At 41.9% G+C, this 21,905-nt stretch overlaps 1 protein-coding gene across 3 annotated transcripts in view; it reads right to left on the bottom strand.

The window, feature by feature from the left end:
* ANO6 (anoctamin 6) overlaps positions 1-21,905 on the bottom strand; it is a 204,375-nt gene that overhangs the window by 160,956 nt on the left and 21,514 nt on the right. For 2 of the 3 annotated variants that reach the window (XM_082850797.1, XM_082850799.1), the window contains exon 2: positions 328-387. The exons of the other annotated variant lie outside the window; for it this stretch is intronic. In XM_082850797.1, coding sequence (XP_082706923.1) covers positions 328-387 — 60 coding nt within the window. The remainder of the gene's footprint in view (positions 1-327; positions 388-21,905) is intronic. 3 annotated transcript variants of the gene reach the window in all.

Below are 21,905 nucleotides of genomic sequence, written 5' to 3'. Positions count from 1 at the left end.
CCCCCCCCCCAACTCTCTCTCCTGGAAGGCAAGGGTGGGAGTTCCTTGTGTATGAGATCTTGACCCACAGCACAGTGGGCGGTCGACAGGTAACAATAACATTTGCTCTCAGAAGCTACTTTCAAAAGGAGTGGATTATTTTTAGCAATCCATGTGGGCTAATTGGTGAATAAAAGGTTAGGGAATTTCAATTCCACAAACATTATCTAGGTCCCCCATTACATGCCAGCAAGTTACTGAAAGGATATGGGCCTTGTCCTTCTAGAGCTGACAGTCCAAGGGGAAGGGGAAGGAGGGTGGTTCAAATATAAAGGAAGGACATCTTACCCAGGCCGGATGGGAGAGTGGCAGGAGCCATTAAAGGCCTCTTGGAGGCAGGAACACCACCTGAAGGATGAGGAGGCATCAATAAATACAACAAACAAATATAAGGGGGCCAGGTAGGCAGCAGAAAGACCAGTCAGAGGCACCAGACCTGAGTCCCAGACCTGCTTTTGCAACAACCAGGATCTGACCTTGAGCAAGCCATTTGACCTTTCTAGTTCTCCTTTTCCTTATCTATGATATGCAATGGTTAGATTATGTCAGTTGACCTTAATCCTTGCTGTGCATCAGAAATCATCTGGGATCTTTCTAAAAATCCTGGATCCTTCCCCCAAAAATGTGGTTTTAATTGGTGGGGCAGCAGTGTTTTGGGCAATAGCTTTCCAGGTGATGCTAGCCTGCAGCCCAGGCTGAGAACCACGGGCTGAGATGAGCTCTCAAGCCTATGGTTCTCAACACTTAGTGCACAATAACATCCTCCCAGTGCAGGCTGCATTCCCAACAATTAGGCGAGACTCTCTGGGGAGGTGGGACCCAGGCATCGGTATTTTTGAAAGTTCCCAGGCTGATTCCGTGGTGCAGCCCAGATTGAGAACCACTGTTCTAGGCCCTCTCACGACTTCAGTTTCCTATATGGCCAGTGAAAGATGGGAAAAGGAAGGAAAGAGAAGCCAGTTTCTCCCAGAAGAATGAGAATTCTTATGTCAAATTAAAAAGAGAATTGAGTGCCAAAAGCCCCCGACAGAGTTGTAACACACAGTAGGGTTGATTTTGGACATGTGCATAATTCATGTTGATGCATGACAGGTAGAAAATGTCCACTCCAAAATGCTCTCAGCTCTAAGTTCAAAACTCCAAGGACTACATCTATAAAGTGACTCCATGGTGTGTGCTCTGCAATACTTAGAATATGATTTGCATGGTTGACTGTAATATGAACATTATATTCCCTACCCCCAAGGTTACTTAAATCCACTTATTAGGCAATGGCGAACTAAACAAACAGTCATTAGAAACACTCCAGACTACCTTTTAAATTTGTTGCTAAATTATATTTTGCCTGCACCAAACTCATACACACAGCATGTCTACAAGCATCATGAAACCAAAGCCTCAGAAATATTTATGTTAAGAAGAGCATAGGCCACCTCTGGGCCCTCACATGGGATTCTTCAGGGAAGTAAGGGCTCCTTAAGATGAGAGCTGTTCATTACTGTTATTTCTCACATCTGGGTAAATAAAGCACTGCCCACATGTGGTTAGAAATCCAAGGAGAAAATGAACTCTCCGGAGGTCTGGAAACGAAGAACACCTCTGATCGACTGCCTCATTTCCTGAAATGAGTCAGAAATGAAAGTAATTCTTCAGAAAAGAACATCTGCAGGGTGACGCAGCTTATGAAGTAACGCCAGATGATACCTGGGACTAAGAGGCTGGGCCTGGGGAAGGAGGAACGGCCTGGACAACAGGGCTGGGGCCCCTGCGCTGCACTTAATCTTGGAGCTGCTGCTGTTCGCTTAGAGGGTCTGCAAATCCAATGAGCGGCTGGGCGTCCTGGTCTCAGCTGTAAATCTTGATTAGCGGTAAGAATGCTCGCCTGCCATTAGAAAGCTTGCCCCTCTCTGAAGGGTCGAAGTAGCCAGAAAGGATGCATATGTCGGTGTGGACAAGGAAACAGCAATGCTTACAAGAAAGACGATTTTGCTTAACTAGAAAGAGCCTATGCCTGCTGATTTGGAGAGCCTTTCTTCCTGAGGAGGAAGGACTGCTGTACAGAGATGACCTAAGGCCGCCCAGGGAGGCCCTTCCTTCACATTACGCAGGAAGGAGAGGTACTGGCATATGGTCAGGGACTGGAGGGCAAGAAAGACAAACACCTTTCACAACAACTCCTGTACGAACCAAGAGACAGGAAGGTGAAAAACAACGGCTGTCGTCACCAAAATCGGACGCCAGTTATTTCTATTAGGTGGCCCATTACTATTCTTTCCATAATGGGTATTAAAAAGAAATGCATCTCCATAATGCTGGTGGGGGGCTGAGGAGGCTGGAAACAATCTAAATGCCCATTAATAAGTGACTAGTTAAATTAAAATCTCGTACATACACAATGGAATACTATGTAGCCATTTAAAAGAAGGCCAGTCCAGAGCGTGTGCAGATCCAGAGATACGTATTTCGTAGGATACATGAAGACAGGAGGAAAAAAGGCCCCTGGACTCTGTTTAGAGCTAAACAGAGTATGTAAACGTGTATGTAAATGTATTTAAAGAAGCTGCCTTAGTGTAGGAGAAGGGGGCTAGGAGAGTGTCGTTCTTCCTTTTATACCCTCAATACAGTCTGAATTATCTTTTCAGGTACCTACCACCCCACTGCTGTTAAATAATAGGCCTTAACTAGGAAGGCTATTTTTGGTTTCTTCTTTGTACTAGTCTCTCTAGATATAATTTAAAACAAATGAATGTTATTTTAAATAGATATTATGGGCTGAACTATGTCTCCTCAAAATTCATATGTAGAAGCCCTAACTCCCGGTACCTCAGAATGTGACTATATTTGGAAACGGGCCTCTCCAGAGCTGATGAGTTAAAATGAGGCTGATAGAGTGGGCCCTAATCCAATCTGATTGGAGCCCTTAGAAGAAGAGAAAATATGGACACACAGAGAGACCTCAGGATGTTCACACACAGAGGAAAGACCATGTGAGGATGCAGCGGGAAGGTGGTGTCCACAAGCCAAGGAGAGAGGCCTCAGAAGAAACCAAATCTGTTGACACCCTGACCTTGGACTTCCAGGCTGCAGAACTGTGAGAAAATAAATTCTGTTGTTTAACCCTCCCAGTCTGGTATTTTACATGGAAGCCCTAGTACACTAACACAGTACAGGCATCCCTCATTTTACTGCACTTCACTTTACTGCACTTTGTGGATACTGTGTTTTCTACAAATTGAAGGCTTATGGCAACTCTGCATCGAGCAAGTCTATTGGCACCATTTTTCCAACAGCATTTGGTCACTTCATGTCTCTGTGTCACACTTTGGTAATTCTCACAATATTTTAAACTATTTCATTATTGTTATATTTGTTACGGTGATCTATGATCAGTCATCTTTGGTGTTACCACTGTAATTGTTTTGGGGCGCCACGAACTGCACCCACATAAGACAGCAAACTTAACTGATAAGTATTGTGTGTGCTCTGACTGCTCCATCAACCAGCTGTTCCTTCTCCCCGGGCCTCCCTGCTCCCTGAGACACCACAATATTGAAACTAGGCCAGTTACTAAGTGAAAGGAAGAGTCAAGCAATGTGGCAAACGTCATTGCTGTTACGGTAAGAAAATGCCACAGCAGCCACCACCCTGATCAGTCAGCAGCTGTCAACATCAAGACCTTCCATCAGCAAAAAGACGATGACTTGCTGAAGGCTCAGATAATGGCTAGCATTTTTTAGCAATAAAATATTTTCAAATGAAGGTAGGCACCTTGTTTTTTAGACATAATGCTATTACACACTTAATAGACTACAGTATAGTGTAAACTTAACTTTTATATGCACTGGGAAACCAAAAAATTTGTGACTCGCTTTATTGAGATGTTTGCTTTGTTGCAATATTTGCTTCATCATGGTGGGCTGGAGTCAAACCCACAGTATCTCCCAGGGATGCCTGTATATACATAAATAGATGGGTGAAATTCAAACTAACATAACATGGAGACAGGCGCCCAAAAGTCTTCAGTGGGTCAAAACCCCACTATGTCTGCTGTGATGAAGATGGCCTCACCTGGCATGTGAATAAACTGGGGCACATGATGCTTCTGACTAGATCAGGGTAACCCAATTTAGTGACTTGGGCCAGGACTAGAACAGGTTTCCTATCTCAGTCAGGACTCAGTCTGCTTATGCCACTTACCTTTTACTTAACAAATCCCATAACTCAAAGGAATAGAGGGCTTCCCTGGTGGCGCAGTGGTTGAGAAACTGCCTGCTAATGCAGGGGACATGGGTTCGAGCCCTGGTCTGGGAGGATCCCACATGCCGCGGATCGGCTAGGCCCGTGAGCCACAATTACTGAGCCTGCGCGTCTGGAGCCTGTGCTTCGCAACAAGAGAGGCTGTGATAGTGAGAGGCCCGCGCACTGCGATGAAGAGTGGCTCCCGCTTGCCACAACTAGAGAAAGCCCTCGCACAGAAATGAAGACCCAACACAGCGAAAATTAATTAATAAACTCCTACCCCCAACATCTAAAAAAAATTTAAAAACAAAGGAATCGAGCTCAAGATATGTTATTAGTGTCCTTTAAAGGCTTGGCTTATATTCAAAAGGCTTTCTTCTTGTGCTGATAACTAATGAAAAAGAAGGTGTAACTGTAATATTATTAATCAATTTAAAAAATAAAAGATTTGGTACCAGGGTTTGTAAAAATTTCAAAAAACAAAACAAAATGCCATATTTCTGTACCCACCTAAGTTTTTTATAGCTTAATACATGTGGTCTCAGGTCACAATGCAATATATTAAAAGTATGATATTCCTAGGCTAAAATATCCTTATAAAATTATATAGATTTTTATAAATTAATCAATCCTCCCTTTAAAAATCAGAGTTGGGCTTCCCTTGTGGCGCAGTGGTTGAGAGTCTGCCTGCCGATGCAGGGGACACGGGTTCATGCCCCGGTCCGGGAAGATCCCACATGCCGCGGAGCGGCTGGGCCCGTGAGCCATGGCCGCTGAGCCTGTGCGTCCGGAGCCTGTGCTCCACAACGGGAGAGGCCACATCAGTGAGAGGCCCACGTACCGCAAAAAAAAAAATTAGAGTTTAGTGTTAAAAGAGATATTAAAGCCACAGACTTTACCTACAGATTCTATAACGCAGAAGTGGGCTAAGATCCAGGCACATGAAAAGAAGATCAAAACTTGAAGCTAAGTATTTGGTACAGTCAGTTCAGGCCACGTTCTGAGGAGGGCAGACTCACTTTTGCCTTGAATGGTTAGAGAAAAGTTTCAACAAGGGCAAGAGCTCTAAACCAATCTGGTATTAGACACATAAAGGCTAAGGAGAGGTAATATATCCAGGTCTGCCTTGCCACTGAGTATAAAGTTTTAAAGGCAAGAACTATGTACCTAAGATCCTAACAGAGTGCCTGGCACATAGTAGGCACCTGCCAGAGCTGGGGCAGGGGAACAGTGGCGGAAAGTACACAGTATGCTCACCTTGGGGTCTGTGGTGCAGGTTCTTGTAAGGAGGTTGTGGGATATAAAGTTAAAGCAATTGGGGCCAACCTGTAGACTGACTGAAGTCTGGGGAGTCTTTAAAGGTGTTTCTGAAAGAGAATATTATAGAACACAGATGGGACCAGCAGTGACGTACAGACTGGACCAGAGAAATGACAGGGAATCAATCAATCAAAGAGTTAATCAAAGGAGGTTAATCATGCAATCTATTGGGAAAAGTCTCAGCTTCCTAATGTATAAAATGGGCATCATACTACCTATCTTCATAGGGCTATTATGAATACTGAAGTTGGGCATACCACATGGCCTGACAGTAAGCACTTAAGAAAATATAATTGCTATTATTATCATAATGACTATTCCACACTGAAAAATAGAGAAGGAAATGAGTGAGAGAAAAAGTGTGAGGTGCAGAAGCAGGGTATGTCTCCTTGGGCTCTCAAGTCCTTTAAAGAGAGGATGATAATGGCTTTTTTGGAGTGAAATGTACTGCATTTATTCCTTAGCTCTCCAGAACTTAATACATCAATACAGGAGAACCAACACAGGCAAATTGGATGTCTGAAATGATCTTTAAAATCAAGATACTCCAAAATCAATTTTTAAGTTGCCTTTGTATAAAAGTAACTATATGGGTTAAGGCTAATCAGTTTTGAAACACTAAATTAATAGACTCAGATATAAATCCACAAGAACAATTTTCATAATGAAAATGCCAATGCCTTTTTAATTAAGGATGGAATCGCCAACATAAAAGACTTCAGATAAATGAGGAATTGTTCCTTTCACTCATAAATGAAAGGACCTGATAACTCTGTGAATTATTTTGACATATTGATTACCAGAAATTGTTTAGAATCTAAGCTACAGGACTTTCCAACTGCATAATAATCACCTCATATTGGGGCTGAGAGCCTCAGACCACATTTGGCGCTCTGGCTTTTTAAGTTCCTTTTTCTGGTTATTATCAGAGGGCCCACAGCGCTATATTTAGAGTCATTAGATACATATGAAGCTCTACTGAAGATAATGGCATTTTGTCTAACAGGAAGCAATGCAACTTGACCTTAGAAGGAAGAGTTACTACACATAAAAAAAAAATACATGCACATTTACATAAATACATACACGTGTACACATGGTAAAAGGTTTACCAACTAACCTTTATGTATCAAACATCATGAAATTAATGCATCAGAGATCCGTGTTAATATTCCTATTCTCAACATACATGATCTATTTAAAAACTGCTTACTCTTTGGCCCTGAACCAGGTTTCAACATTTACTGTATCGTTGAAGGGTATATTACTTCTTAAAATTAATTCAAAAACAAAACAAACAGAACCCACAAAATTACCCAAAGGGACTAACACAAAGGGAGAAAAATAAGGCATAACTGATTCGTTTTGCCAGAGCCAAGAGAAACTTTCCAATAAACAATGAGGCCCAGGTGAAGAGAGAGTTAGCAGTCAAACAAATTAGTCAACTAAAGGAAGTCAAACACACCAGCATCATGTGATGACTGTAGACAGATATCAGCCAGCACATATACATATTCAATACCGAAAATGAGTAACATCTTAGAAGAAAACAGCAGAGAACAAAATAAGGAATTTAGAAGTGGGAAGAAGAAAAGGATTCCTGTAAAGAGAAGAACAAAGGCTAAGACAACATGGGACAGGTAATGGGGTGACCGCCAGATAAATCAAGAGAAATGAGTTTGAATCTCTCTGCTTTGTCCACCCAACTGGTTTTCTTCAGAATGTTTCTTAACTTTTCTAAGCCTCAGAATCTTCATCTGTTGTCTGAACAGGGAAGTATTGTATGATATCCAAAAGTCTCTTGCAGCTTGGACAAAAGACCAGAAGTTTCTGTTTAGATGATAAAGTTACTTTTTTTTTTTTTAATAGGCTACTTTCATTGCACAGTGGGCTTCAAGTGCACAAGTCTGGAATTTCACAGAAGGGAGCCCCGTGGAGCACAGCCCTGAAGCCTGAGCTAAACCAAGGCCTCTGAAATGAGTACAAACAGCTGGAAAGGTTGAACATTCCCTGTGCTACAATGTTGACCTAGGCCACAATCACTTTGCCTCTGCCCTTCCTAGCTCTTCCTCGTCAGATACACTCTTTACCCAATCCCAACGCTTCACACAATCCTGCCAAATGCAAGTAAGATGCACATTTATGAAAAAGTTGGTAGAGCTCATCAGGTGTAAGAGGAAATGAAAACGTTTTGTGGCCGCCCCTGACCTTGAGAAATGACAATAACCAGTTCTACTTATTGTCCTGTTACAATGAGTAGTCCAGTAAGTCCCCTTTCAAAATCTTCATAATCTGAAATGTGAAAAAATATTTACACCTACAACAGTCTCACAGTATTATTTATAACAGCAAAATAATCTGCTACACGTTAGATCTGCAACAATCAAGGGATGATTATGTAAATGGTACCTCGACTTAAACTCTCATCCACAGCCCCTGTGCTCACCCTCCATGGGAATCAGATTGCCTGCTGATGAACAACCTCTTCACCAGACTTAAGATCCTGGAGGCAAAAACCGTGTTTTGTTCATGGACTCAGCCACAAAGTCTACCTCACAGTGAAGACAAAATAAGTATCTGTGAAATGTTTGCTAGCAAAGGCTTCCACGTCAGTTCTGTCTAGTGGAATATTATGCAGCTATTAAATGTGGTTTGTGAAGCATTTTTAAATATAAGGAATGCTGATGATGAAAAGGTCCTGGAGACGAAAAGCGGTGAATGTATATAATGCCACTGAATCGTACGTTTGAAATTGGGTAAAATGGTCAATTTTACGTCTGTATGTTTTACCACAATGAAAAATAAATATTATGGAATGCTTATGAGGCAAGTTAAGTGGAAAGACAGGATACTGTATTTCTAAACTATATAAAATTCTGCGTTTTTAGAAGGCTGGAAAGAAGCACACTAAGGTATTCATGTTTGGTTTATCTCTGAGCAGTAGCATTAGGGGTGATTTCTGTTTTATTTGCAATTTTCTGTTTTTTCCAAAATATCTACAATGGACCACTTACAGTCATACCTTGGGATCTGCGGGTGATTGGTTCCAGCACCCCTGCAGTTACCCAAATCCTGGATGCTCAAGTCCCTTATATAAACTGGTGTAGTATTTGCATATGACCTAAGCATATCCTCCTGTATACTTTAACTCATCTCTAGATTACTTATAATACCTAATGCAATATAGATGCTATGTAAATAGTTGCTGGCTTGTGGCAAATTCAAGTTTTGCTTTTTGGAACTTTCTGGAAATTTTGGGGGGGAATATTTTTGATCCACGGTTGGTTGAATTTGTGGACGCAGAACCTGTGGATACAGAGAGCTGACTGTAACACTACAATCAGAAAAGTATGTGGCACAGCAGACGTCAGGGATAGGAAGGTTTGGTTACCAACAGGTTTAATTTGGATGAGAATCATTCACCTTGCTATGAGCCTTGATACTGCATACTATCTGTGCTTGCCCACACTGTGGAGACAACCCAAAGGCATGCCATGAGGGTTAAAATTTTAACTTTATTATATTGAAATGTCTTTCTCTTCTTTTTCTTTTTGCAATGCTGGAAAGCATGCATTACAAATTTGCTGCTCCATAAGTATGCTTTGTCCAGGCTGAGAAATAGGAATAGATGATTGTTTTGGACACGTAAGTGCCGAACTGCATCAAATGCACAGTTTGTCTCAGAGGTGAAGGCTTTCCGGACCTGGGATGGGCCAGTTTGGAGTGCCTCGTAGAGAATGAGGCATCCAGACAGACTCAGGAAACATGAGAATCACCACATTTAAGGATAAATTAGAAGCAAGGCCTTTGGAGTTGCACAGACTCAGGATTGAAGTAACATATAAAAAAGACCTAGGACTGCCACCTATAATTGTCATGTTGAGCGCTCCTGGCCTCAGTTTCCCCACAAATAAATGGGGATAATAATACCTACCCCTTGGGTATTAAATGGGATGATGTTTGCAAATCTGAGACACAAGAAAATCCAGAGCAGAGCCTGCAGTCAGTAGGTGCTCAATCAGTATCACTGGTTTCCTTTCCTTCTTTCGAAAAGAATATCTAATCTGGGAAAGCAACAGTAAATGACTTGAATGCAAAAAATGACCAACTGTCTATAAACAAAGTTAATATGATAGGAGTAAAGGAAGATATTTTCAATAATATTTTAAGTTATCCCATCAATTCAGTTCTCATATAGTTCAAAACAATATTCTTATTCTTTGTTCCTTAGTAATAGGAAAATATTAATCACTACTCTCTGTGTATTTCACACACCTGAGACCATGAAGCCACCCTTCACTTCCTTCTTCAGTGTTCCCATCTTAAAATCTTTCATTCCTTTAAACAAGCTCTGAGCCCTCTGCAAGTTCCCCCCAACACTGTAAGGGATCCTCCAAATCCCTGGGAGCAGGGCTGAGCTTCGCGTAAGGCAGCAGCTGATCCATGCATCCCAATGTTGAGCTTTGGAAAATACAACTAATCATTATTCTTCTGAAGGTTACTTGACTTGGGGCGATAGATGGGGGTGTGTGGGCGCTCCCAAGACAGATCCAAGTGTGACCAGTAGTGCCCTCCGTCTGCTTCCGTAACCTTTGTCCCTTGCTTTGCTTTGTCATCATCAACACTGTTTAGCAAGCCGATAGCTTCTGAGATTGCATCGGATTCAACATTGCACCACATTTCTCCCTTCAAAAGAGCAGCCTGTAGCTTTGCAGAAGATCTGCTCCCTTCCTTGATGAGCTCTTTTACTTGAGTGCCTCACTAGGCAAAGCAGGAAAAGAACCAAACAAAGGATGATGGAAGTCTTCAGCTGTTTGGGGTTTCCTTTGTGCAGACTGAACTATGAACCCCACTACTCTCAGGCTAGAAAGCTTGAGTGTGTTCTTTCAATAAACATGTCCTGAGCTGAGCGGTAAATGCTGGGTATTCCAAAATAAGCCAGTCTTGCCTTATGGAAGAAAAGTGTGTTAACAAGGACACCATAGTGCAATATGTTCTAAACAAAGGTATATAGCTGCACAGAGGGGCGGAGGAGGACACTGGGTTTGACCAGACAGGATTCTAGGAGTCGGGTAATTCACACATCTCTTTACCAGCCACTGAGGAATGAATGAGCTGACCCCAGTGTCTCTGGGGGGCTAATGCAGTTGCAGTCTTTTAATGCAGTCTCTTTAACACCATTGCCACTGAATTGCTTTGGTTACTGCATTTGCTTTCTTGTTCCCCTCACATGCTCACCTCCTTACTTTATTTTTGGAATAAAACATATGGTGCTTTCATTCTCTCCCCAGTCTTTCAACCCCATAATGTTTCCTGCCCTGGAGAGTTGCTTTGACTATCAGGGAAAGAACACTGTAATGGCTTAGATGGAGCAAACAGAAAGCAGAACGAGCCTGCTGGCTGAAAGGAGCCAGAAAAGTGTGCGTGGAACCATTGCCTGAAGTGCCCACTGTGACCAGGCCCTCAGCGGCCCTAGCAGGTGAGTGACTGCCCTGTGAATGCCCAGGTGCACCCCTGTCAGCTGCAGCTGGGGACAGTTTATCTTCGAATCATTGTCTGTCCTCCGCCCCTCACCTCACCCATTTCCAGTGGCAGAATATTTGTCAAGAGTGGTTTTTAACCTTTCGTAGGCCATGCAACTCTTTGGGAAAATAGTGAAATTCAAGGATCCTCTCCCCAGAAAATTTCTCAGAAGCAGATAAACATAAAATATTATATACAACTTCTAGGAATTCGCAAACTCCTGAAGCCCATACCTGGAATACTAGGAGGGGTACACTGTTCAGTTTGAAAGTTTTTGAGCTTCTATCACGTGCCAAGCACTTTGGAGACCCCACCTCAAACTCAACTTGTCACCATTCTCTGTGTCGAACTGTTTTCCCACGCCCAGCCTGGAACACGGGTCCCCATGTTATCTGCCCAGGAAACCCCTATTCAGCAGCTTAATCATCACTCTTTTTTTTTTTTTTAATAAATGTATTTATTTTATCTATTTATTTTCCTCTGCGTTGGGCCTTCGTTGCTGCCCGCAGGCTTTCTCTAGTTGCAGTGCGCGGGCTTCTCACTGCGGTGGCTTCTCTTGTTTTGGGGCACGGGCTCTAGGTCTCAGGCTCAGTAGTTGTGGAGCACGGGCTTAGTTGCTCCGCGGCATATGGGATCTTCCCCGACCAGGGCTCTAACCCGTGTCCCCTGCATTGGCAGGCGGATTCTTAACCACTGCACTACCAGGGAAGCCCTTAAGCATCACTCTTGAATGAAAACATTCTGAGCCCTTCACCCTAATTCCCCCACTGCCCCCAAGAGGGTCTCATCGCACCTTATTGCTGCATGACTATACTCAGCAGGCCCTTGTATCAGAGATCCTGCAACATTTACTACCTTCGTGTATTTACATGGCTTTCTTCTCCTGCTAGATGATAAGCAACCTAAGGGCATGGATTGTAACTTCATCATCTTTTATTTCCAGCTTCTAGTAAAGTCCTTATTCTGGAGAAAAACAGTCCATTGAGGGGAAACAGACACAAACTCAGATAATTTTAACACTGGGATCCTAATGGTCAACCTGATGGGATGAGTGATTTTAAGCTAAATCTTCAAGGAGCAGCAGCAGTAAATGACAAAAGTTAGGGGTGGACATGACAGCAGAGGGGCAGGCGGGCAGGGAACAGTGTGTGCGGGGAACAAAGTAACTCAGGATTCAGCGTGACTGAAAATGTAGGCAGGAGGAAGCTATCAGAGATGAGGAGAGAGCAGTACAGAGGGGATGAGGTTATGAAGGGCACTGAACGAGGTGGAAGGGAGCTTAAATTTATTTCGTAAAGGTAGGAAGTCACTGAAAGACATTTTTTTCTTTCCTACTTGAAAAGTGACAGATGATAGTTGTCGAAAATGGAGAAAAGTCATAAACATTTACAACCCCACCATATTGAGACAACCACCATTACCATCTTTATGTATTACATAAACACATACGTATGTGTATGTGACTATGGTCTTCATGTACTTTTGATCCTGCTAACATTTATGAAGCATTTGCTAGATACAGACATTGTGCTAAATATACTACATGTATTCTGTCATTATGTCATTTAATGCTAAGAAAAATTCTTAGAGGTAGTTCCCATAGTAATCCCATTTTAAAGAGGAAGACATAGTGAAGGGCTGAGTGGTAAGGGGGAGAGGGAGAGGTACAAGGCCACCCAGCTAATATGTAGCAGAGTTAAGATTCAACACCAAATTTTCTTACTGTAAAGACCACTCTCTTACACTTCAATTTTTTAAATTTATTCTCACTCATTTAATTTATAAGATGAGTGAATCACTATATCCAGTCTGCTCAAAAAACTCCCTTTGGGATCCGGATTAGCATTGTAGTAAACTAAAAAAAAACACACCTGAAAAGCATGAGGGGAAGGTGGATAGGGGGTGGCATTCCCTGGGAGAGGGAACACAGGAAGAGATGCATTTTTCAGTGTGTGCATTTTGAGGTGGCGGTTGGGGAATAATGAGTTCGACTGTGAACATTAAATCACTGAACACATTCTGAGTGCCTACTACACGCCAGGTGCCTTGCCAAATGCTGGGGTCAGTGGTGAACCAGACTGAGGAGGTCACAGGACAGGTGGAGTGGGGGTAATAGAGTAGGAAAACAAGGAAGCACAGAGGTGGGTACATCCCAGTGGAGATGGCCTGGAGGGAGGTCTGAAGTCCAAAGGCAGGTCAGACCCTATAAACTGCAAGCGTGAATGGAACGCCCTCAGAAAACACATATAATAGAGCGAGCAATAACAGGGAGCTCCCTGGTGGCCTAGTGATTAGGATTCTGGGTTTGCACTGCCATGGCCCAGGTTCAATCCCTTGCTGGGGAACTGAGATCCAGTGAGCTGTGTGGTGCAAGGGAGGGAGGGAAGGAAGGAAGGAAGGAAGGAAGGAGGGAAGGAGGGAAGGAAGGAGGGAGGGAGGGAGGGAGGGAGGGAGGGAAGGAAGGGAAGGAGGGAGGGAGGAAGGACAATAGAGCAAGAACAGAAGTGAATCCAGGTTGGTGCTCTGAGTAACACCAGGATTTTAAGTCAAGCAGAGGAAGCAGGAGACCAAGAAGGAAGAAACAGTCAGACACAGGAGGGGCCAAGAGAGCCCAGATCCCACAAGCCAAGAGGGGAGCAGAAGGAATAATAATTCATCTTGAGACTATCCTGCCCTTGGACTTCTCAGGAAGGATGACTTTTTTTTTAAATTCAAAGGTCATTCAGTCTATTTTAAACATTAAACAAAGTCAGATAAAAAGTCCATGACGAGGGTAAGAATTTACATATCCTGGTCGTCTCTCAGAGGTTTATCCACCAGCCATATGGAGTTGATGATTAATATTCAGCAGGAAGTGAATTTATAACCACGTGCCTGCCATTCAAATGTGAAATGTTTTCTGCCCAGTACACCCAATAATAAATACATTAATACATCTTCAGTTTAAAATACATTTATGAATAATTTTATACATTTTGTAAATTTCCTGGCAAGAATGATAATAGAACAATCTATTTTCACCGCTATGTGAAACAAAAAAGAGGAATGAAAGGTTCAGTTAATCACGGAATTTAATATGCTTTATAATAAATATCAAACAGTCATTACTTGGGCTATACAAAGGGTGGCTGAGGTCAAAAGATGATTATAACAGCAAGAGTTTGTGCCCATATTTATTCTCTGTCAGTCGCTTACATTTGCATAAGAAGTTTCCTCTACTCATCAATTTTTTACCACATTAGAATGCTAGAAATCAAATTTGTTTTTTTCTGATTTATATATGGGCAGTAATAATATGATTTGGTAATGATTAACAGTAGGAACATTCAAATAAATGGAAAACACTCGCCCTTCCAAGGTACCAATGCAACGACAGACAGATATGAAAATAAATTACATTCACTGCCTTCGGTAAAGGTTGGAAAGGCTTAGAAAGCCAGGAAGGCACCAGAATCTGAAATGATTACTGTGACAGTGTTTGATAAAGCCAGGAAAGGCCAAATACTGTGAATTCATCATCTTTTGTCATCTTTGTCAACAGTATGTGTGCGTATGTATGTGTACACAACATACGCACACTTGACTTGATGGCAGCCTGACCATAAAAAGAGAGGCAATAACTTCAAGATTATAGTGGAGACATGTGGGGCCGGAAGGAGATGCAGCATCTATCCATCCAGGAACCGATGGAGTCATAATTTCCCCTCTTGATAACCACCCAGAACTGGGAGTCACAACTAGTAGAGACCAAAATTTATTAAAATGAAAATGACTTGTACAAATGAACTGATTTACAAAACAGAAATAGAGTCATAGATGTAGAAAACAAACTTATGGTTACCAAGGGGGGGAAGGGGAGGAGGGATAAACTGGGAGATTGCGGAGCACAGACTCCGGACACGCAGGCTTAGCGGCCACGGCTCACGGGCCCAGCCGCTCTGCAGCATGTGGGATCTTCCCGGACCGGGGCATGAACCTGTGTCCCCTGCATCGGCAGGTGGACTCTCAACCACTGCGCCACCAGGGAAGCCCCCCAAACCAATTTTAACCAGACAGTATATATTGTGTAAGGCCAGTCCATTCTGATTAGCTGGTGCCTGCGCCGTATCGGCTGTTAAATATTTTTTATTTAATTTATATTTTATTCAACATAAATACTTAACTCCTGATATAAACAAAATGTTAAAGGACATTTATAGGTGCTATCGTTTTGTTTCTTCTTCTGTATATTCTTACTTTCTTCCAGCGACAATGTAATGTTTACGCAATTAAACAAATGTGACATTAAATAACCCAAACTATAGAATGCTCTCTACTCGCTGTAAGGGTCTTAACTTATGTTATGCTGGTCTCCAGAACATCTCACTATCAATAAAGCAAAGAAATTTTTTTGACAGAACAAGGAAAGGGGGCCAGTTTTAAAAACAGACACAAAAAGCCTTTAATAAAAGGCTAATTAATAAAAGACACAAGAGGGCTTCCCTGGTGGCACAGTGGTTGAGAATCCACCTGCTGACGCAGGGGACACGGGTTCGTGCCCTGGTCCAGGAAGGTCCCACATGCCGCGGAGCGGCTGGGCCTGTGAGCCATGGCCGCTGAGCCTGCGTGTCCCGAGCCTGTGCTCCGCAACGGGAGAGGCCACAGCAGCGAGAGGCCCACGTACCGCAAAAAATAAATTTAAAAATAAATAAATAAATAAAAGACACAATAAGTCTTTAATGAAAGGCTAATCAATAAAAGGCTAATAAAAGTGTTGATTTAACAGCATCTGCAGAGAGTAAGCAAGAACAATACAGTGGTAACCTTTTTCCTAAGCAAGTCTCAAGAGAAAGATAAACACCTGAATGAGTCAAGAATCATGACAATTCCCTGTTGTGTGAAGGTTTCCACAAATCCCCAAAGCTGACTTAGAGAAAGAGATTTATAAGGATCATGTCTTTACTGTAATTTGCCCCCTCAGAGTCCAAATTTATATTTACATTAGGTGTGTCAATGACCAAACCATCACCTATAAGACACAATGAAATAACACAACGTAACTTTCATTAATAAAATAAAATAAAGGCTGATCCCCACCGCCACCACTTCCTTACAGTTCACTCTGAGCCTCGGTAAAATGTGGGAGTTGTACGGGCCTGGGCAACAAAACCCCCTCACAGCAGTGAAATGAGTATTTAATGAGAACACCGACTGTCAGCCCAATTTCAGCATGTGTCCCTATCTAAGAAGCAATGGAGAGATGTCATTTCTTATACACTATAGCTAATAAAAACTAGTTTAAGAAATGACAAAAAATTAAAATTAAAAAGTCACCTAGACTTTTTTAAAAAAATGATTAAGCATGTTTGGAGACACAGATATGTTTGTGTTTAGAGATTTTTGACCACTTTCCTGTAATATTTGCTTATTAATTTCTTTAAACTTTACAACACCACCTGTTATATTCAGGATGAATACAGGTCTCCAGAAGAGATGAGTTCAAAATGTTACACTTAAGTTTAAAATTACGGAAACATGATGCATCAGATCAGGTGGTTTGACTGTTTAACGATAAAATACGGTTTTGCGGGCTTCCCTGGTGGTGCAGTGGTTGAGAGTCCGCCTGCCGATGCAGGGGACACGGGTTCGTGCCCCGGTCTGGGAAGATCCCACATGCTGCAGAGCGGCTGGGCCCGTGAGCCATGGCCGCTGAGACTGCACGTCCGGAGCCTGTGCTTCGCAACGGGAGAGGCCACAACAGTGAGAGGCCCACGTACCACAAAAAAAAATTAAAATAAAAAATAAAATACGGTTTTGCAACTGCTGAAATGACCTCTTTGTGACTGTCTGTGTGCTCAGCCAGGTGAAGCCGGCACTCCCACCAGATTCTCTGCTTCAAGCAACTGCACATTAGAAATAAGAAGGTTGTATCATTAACTATTAGAGAAATGCAAATCAAAACTACAATGAGGTATCACCTCAGACAAGTCAGATGGCCATAATTTAAAACTCTACAAATAATAAATGCTGGAGAGGGTGTGGAGAAAAAGAAACCCTCTTACACTGTTGGTGGGAATGTAAATTAGTGCAGCCACTATGGAAAAGAGTATGGAGGTTCCTCAAAAAACTAAAAATAGAGTTACCATATAATCCGGAAATACCATTCCTGGGCATATATCCAGACAAAACTATAATTCCAAACGATACATACAACCTTATGTTCACAGCAGCACTATTTACAATAGCCAAGACATGGAAACAACCTAAATGTTCATCAACAGATGAATGGATAAAGAAGATATGGTACATATATACAATGGAATATTACTCAGCCATAAAAAAGAATGAAATAATGCCATTTTCAGCTACATGGATGAATCTAGAGATTGTCCTACTAAGCGTACTAAGTTAGAAAGAGAAAGACAAATAGCATACGATAGATATCACTTACATATGGAATCTAATGTGACACAAATGAACTTACCTACAAAACAGAAACAGACTCACAGACACAGAGAACAGGCTTGTAGTTGTCAAAGGGGAGGGGGTGGGGGAGGGATGGATTGAGAGTTTGGGATTAGGTAGATAGATTGTTGGATAAACAACAAGGTCCTACCGTATAGCACAGGGAACTATATTCAATATCCTGTAATAAACCATAATGGAAAAGAATATGAAAAAGAATGTATATATGTATAACTGAATCACTTTGCTGTACAGCAGAAATTAACACAATATTGTAAATCAACTATACTTCAACAAAATAATTTTTTTAAAAAAAGAAAAGAAAAGGTTGGGAAACACCCCATGCTCTTCACCCCATGTCAAGCCCTTGGAATATACTCTCAAGCTCCACTTTCCAAGATCTTAGTATTCTTTATATTGTATAACAATAATAATAATAACAATAAAGCTTAAGCAGTGGTTGAGGACTTTGAGATGTAGGCTAAACAAATAAAAGTTTTTAAAAAATTCAATGAATAAGCAAACACTACGAGAGAATGGGCAAGAAAAAAGGAGTGGAGAACAGGGTGTTAATTTTGGTCATCTGCATTCTCTCCTAGGGCGTAAGGATGAATTTTCCATCTTGCCAAGATTTCGAGAAGGCTAAATTTAAAACAGCAAGTTTTACCACAGTCGAACAAACTTTACCATCCACAGTGAATGGGACTATAGCAACTTTAAAATATGGCCATTAATTCTTTGAACCTCTTCTCATTAGATGGTGGAAGCTATGTCCCCTCCCCTTGAATCTGGGCAGGCTCGTGACTGCTTCCTCCAACAGAGTCTGATAGAAATGGTGTTTGTGACTTCAAAGGCCAGGCCATGAGGGGCCATGCAGCTCCGGTCTTGTCCACGGGAACACCGGTCTCTGAGTCCTGAGTTGCCCTGTCATAAGTCCCATTACCCTGAGGCTGCCAGGCTGATGGACAGCTCCAGCTGGGCCCAGCCTTCCAGACCCCCTGCCAAGGTCAGAGAAACATGAGGGAAGCTGTCTTGGACATGACTGTCTACCAGCTGAGCACTACGCACTGAGCCGTGGCTGAATCTCTGCAAAATCACAAGATGTAGTAAACTGTTTGTTGCTCTAAGTCACTAAGCTTTAGGATAGTTTGTTATGTAGCAACTATGTAGAGCATCACAGAATTTGCAAGGGGCTTTGAAGATCTCCAGGCGAAACATTCTGTTGGCTTTTGAGGAAACAGATCCAGACTAGTTAAGTGTCCAAGGTCACTAGTTAGCAATCGGGTTAAAAATAGAAAGCAGGCCTTTGGGCTCCCAGGTCTGTCCTTTCAAAGGACCCACCTTGGTTTCATCACATCCCATCTCCACATTTTTATTCTGTTATTGTGGGAACTCAAAAACTAGTACTTGGGCATATTCTCAGAAGTTGTATCTTCTATTAAAAGTTAAGGACAATCTGACCTATTTTCTTTCTAACGCCTTTATCTTAAACATTCTCCTTGGGTGAAATTGGGAAGAATTACTACTTGGAGAGTATGGAATAAAACTTCTGACCAAAATTTGCTTCAGTAATATAGACAGTAGCATTAGCTTCAAAAAGTATGCCTAAGGTTTCACCTCTTCATTCCCGTTTCACATGAAATATCTTCAAGGTAAACCTTGGTGTTACTTTTGATAAAAGAAATTTTCACATACTGAGGTACAGGGAAGACATTCTGGCTTATTCATGAGTTAACTTGAATTTTATGCTAACTAGAACAGCCTGTTTGTGGCCTATCAAACACATTGTACATCTGCTCTAATTTTTTTTTTTTTTTTTTTTGCCGTACGCGGGCCTCTCACTGTTGTGGCCTCTCCCGTTGCGGAGCACAGGCTCCGGACGCGCAGGCTCAGCGGCCATGGCTCACGGGCCCAGCCGCTCCACGTCAATGTGGGATCTTCCCGGACCAGGGCACGAACTCGTGTCCCCTGCATTGGCAGGTGGACTCTCAACCACTGCGCCACCAGGGAAGCCCTGCTCTAATTATTAAAGAAAAGGGTGCACTGACCAGAAGTAAAGAATGTCCACATTAAAAATAAAGATTAAATGCCTCTCTTCCTGGGACGCCAAAGCTGGTACCCCTTCGATGGTAAGACTTCCTTCCCAGGTGCCAAGGCCATAATGATGCACTGTGTATGTGCTGATCTGGTTTTTCTTTGAAACCTTGAAGGAAGGTATCCCTGACTTGTTTGATGTTCTTTGTTCTGACAAGATATAAAACGGTGCTGAAAACCATGCTACTTCAGAGCAGTTCCTCAGAGTCATCTGAGAAGCTGTCTTCCAGCCTGTAGTCCTCAGTTTGGCTCCAATAAAAATCTTTTCTATTCCTATTACAGACTGATTATTTTTGTCGACACTTTCTTCTAATATTCAATATTTATACAGTCAATGTTTTGCTCCAACTTGTTAAGATAACCAATGACCTTTGATTAGATCTAGTAACAGTTCTTGAGCTTTACTTCTTATTTCTTTTCAGTTAGCTGAACTATATGTTAAAAGGCAACACTGAGCTTCCCAAGGTTGGCCTTTTGTGTGAACACTTCACAGGAAGCATTTTCATGAGTTCTTCAGGCTTCATATGAACCTGAAAGTACAGCTTAATGATCTGCTCAGTCAGAAGCTTTCTCATTAAGTACTTTAGTCTTTCGGATGCTGTGTTCATTAAACTGTTAATTAGTAAAGAAAAGAAGACAATTCCAAAGATAAAGAAAAGTTCTGGCAACCATTTAAAAGGAAAAGTAGATAAGATACTGGCATGTAGGTAACTGGCACATTGTAAGTATCTAAGAGTCAGACGGTCATAAATGGCTGTATGATTTGGAGAATCCTCAGTGTCTAACATTTTCCTTCAGAAGAAATTTACATGAAATATTATCCAGATTTTTGAAAATCAAGTTTATTATCTGATGGATAGCCTCTTCTCCCCTTAACAAATCTATATCCTCTACATCCTATCCTCAACACAAAAAAAGAGATCACTAAAATGCCTTAAAATGGGAATGCCTCGACCTGACAATGAATTTGTCCTGAGGAAAAAACCCACAAATTTTCTGATCTTGCAAACCTTTATAAACTTGCAGAATATTTAATAAACCAAATTCAAAATGGCAGACTGTAATCCAAAGGAATAAATATCTTGGAAGAATTACTCAAGAGGAAATGCTGATCACAACTTAAAAAATAACTGTGACCATTCCATGAACATGATACAAATTACATAAATTTCCTGTGTAATATACTCTTTCCTATTATCAGATAATAGTTTCTTAATCACGCGTTTTGTGATTCTGCTTCTTGGATGTGGAAATCGCAGCTTCAGTTATTTACAAGGCACTCTAGGTCCAGGATATTATAGCAGTTGGGATAATGCTCTCTATTAGCTTGCAATTCAAAATTTTTCAAAGCAGTTTAACGTCTACTCTATCATTTCATTCCTACAAAAAAGTCCTATGTGGTACCACCAATAAGTATTATTATAGTTTTAAGACAACTTGAAGACCAGTGAGGTTAAGCTACATCACTGGACTCACAATCTTGACCTCAGAGTACCAGCTTCCATTTCCACAGCAGACTCATCCTCAAAAAAGGAAGTATTTAAATGGCAGGCCTTACTTTTGGCTAAGGCTGGCCCAATGAGCCCAGACCAGATATCCTTGAATTGGAGTAGTATTTGTCAATGAAAGAATGTTGCCTGCCATATCAGTAAACAAAGGATGTTGCAGCCATTAAGCCATCACATTACAGCTGCGCCATGGTGAGCCCTGAGGGAACTCAGGATAGAAACAGGATGCCTGCCATCAAGCCATCAGCCGCTCTAGCCACCCCACAACGATGTACCCTGAGGAGACTCAGGATGAGAAAGCAAGGGCTACCCTGTGCTCAGATGGCTGAGGTGCATATCAAAGGAATGATTTCAATGAGCCCAGACTTCTGCATCTTCCTGTACATAGCAAAGTGCTAAATTCATTAACTTGAGTTGTCTAGTTTTCTTTAGTTAACAGTAATCTTTTGACATTCCAACTACCTGGTTTTTGTTGCAAAAACTCCTCTATACCCTGGCTTCCCCCTTACCTCTTTGGAGCAGTCCCTCAGAGCTATCTGAGAGGCTGCGTCCCAGGCTTAAGTAAAGTTTTGTCTGCCAAATAAAACATAATTTTCAACTTTTAGGCTGTGCATTTTTTTTCAGTCAACACATTCTAAGACTGACTCAGTGGGGACCCACACATACTAGTTAGTGCCACAACCCTTTCTTTCTTTATTTTTTTGCGGTACATGGGCCTCTCACTGTTGTGGCCTCTCC

This window comes from Leucopleurus acutus (assembly GCF_964270905.1).
Source record: "Leucopleurus acutus genome assembly, chromosome: 11".
In the NCBI taxonomy this organism is placed as follows: Eukaryota; Metazoa; Chordata; class Mammalia; order Artiodactyla; family Delphinidae; genus Leucopleurus; species Leucopleurus acutus.
Note: the sequence above shows the minus strand (reverse complement) of the source record. Positions and strands in the feature narration are given on the sequence as shown.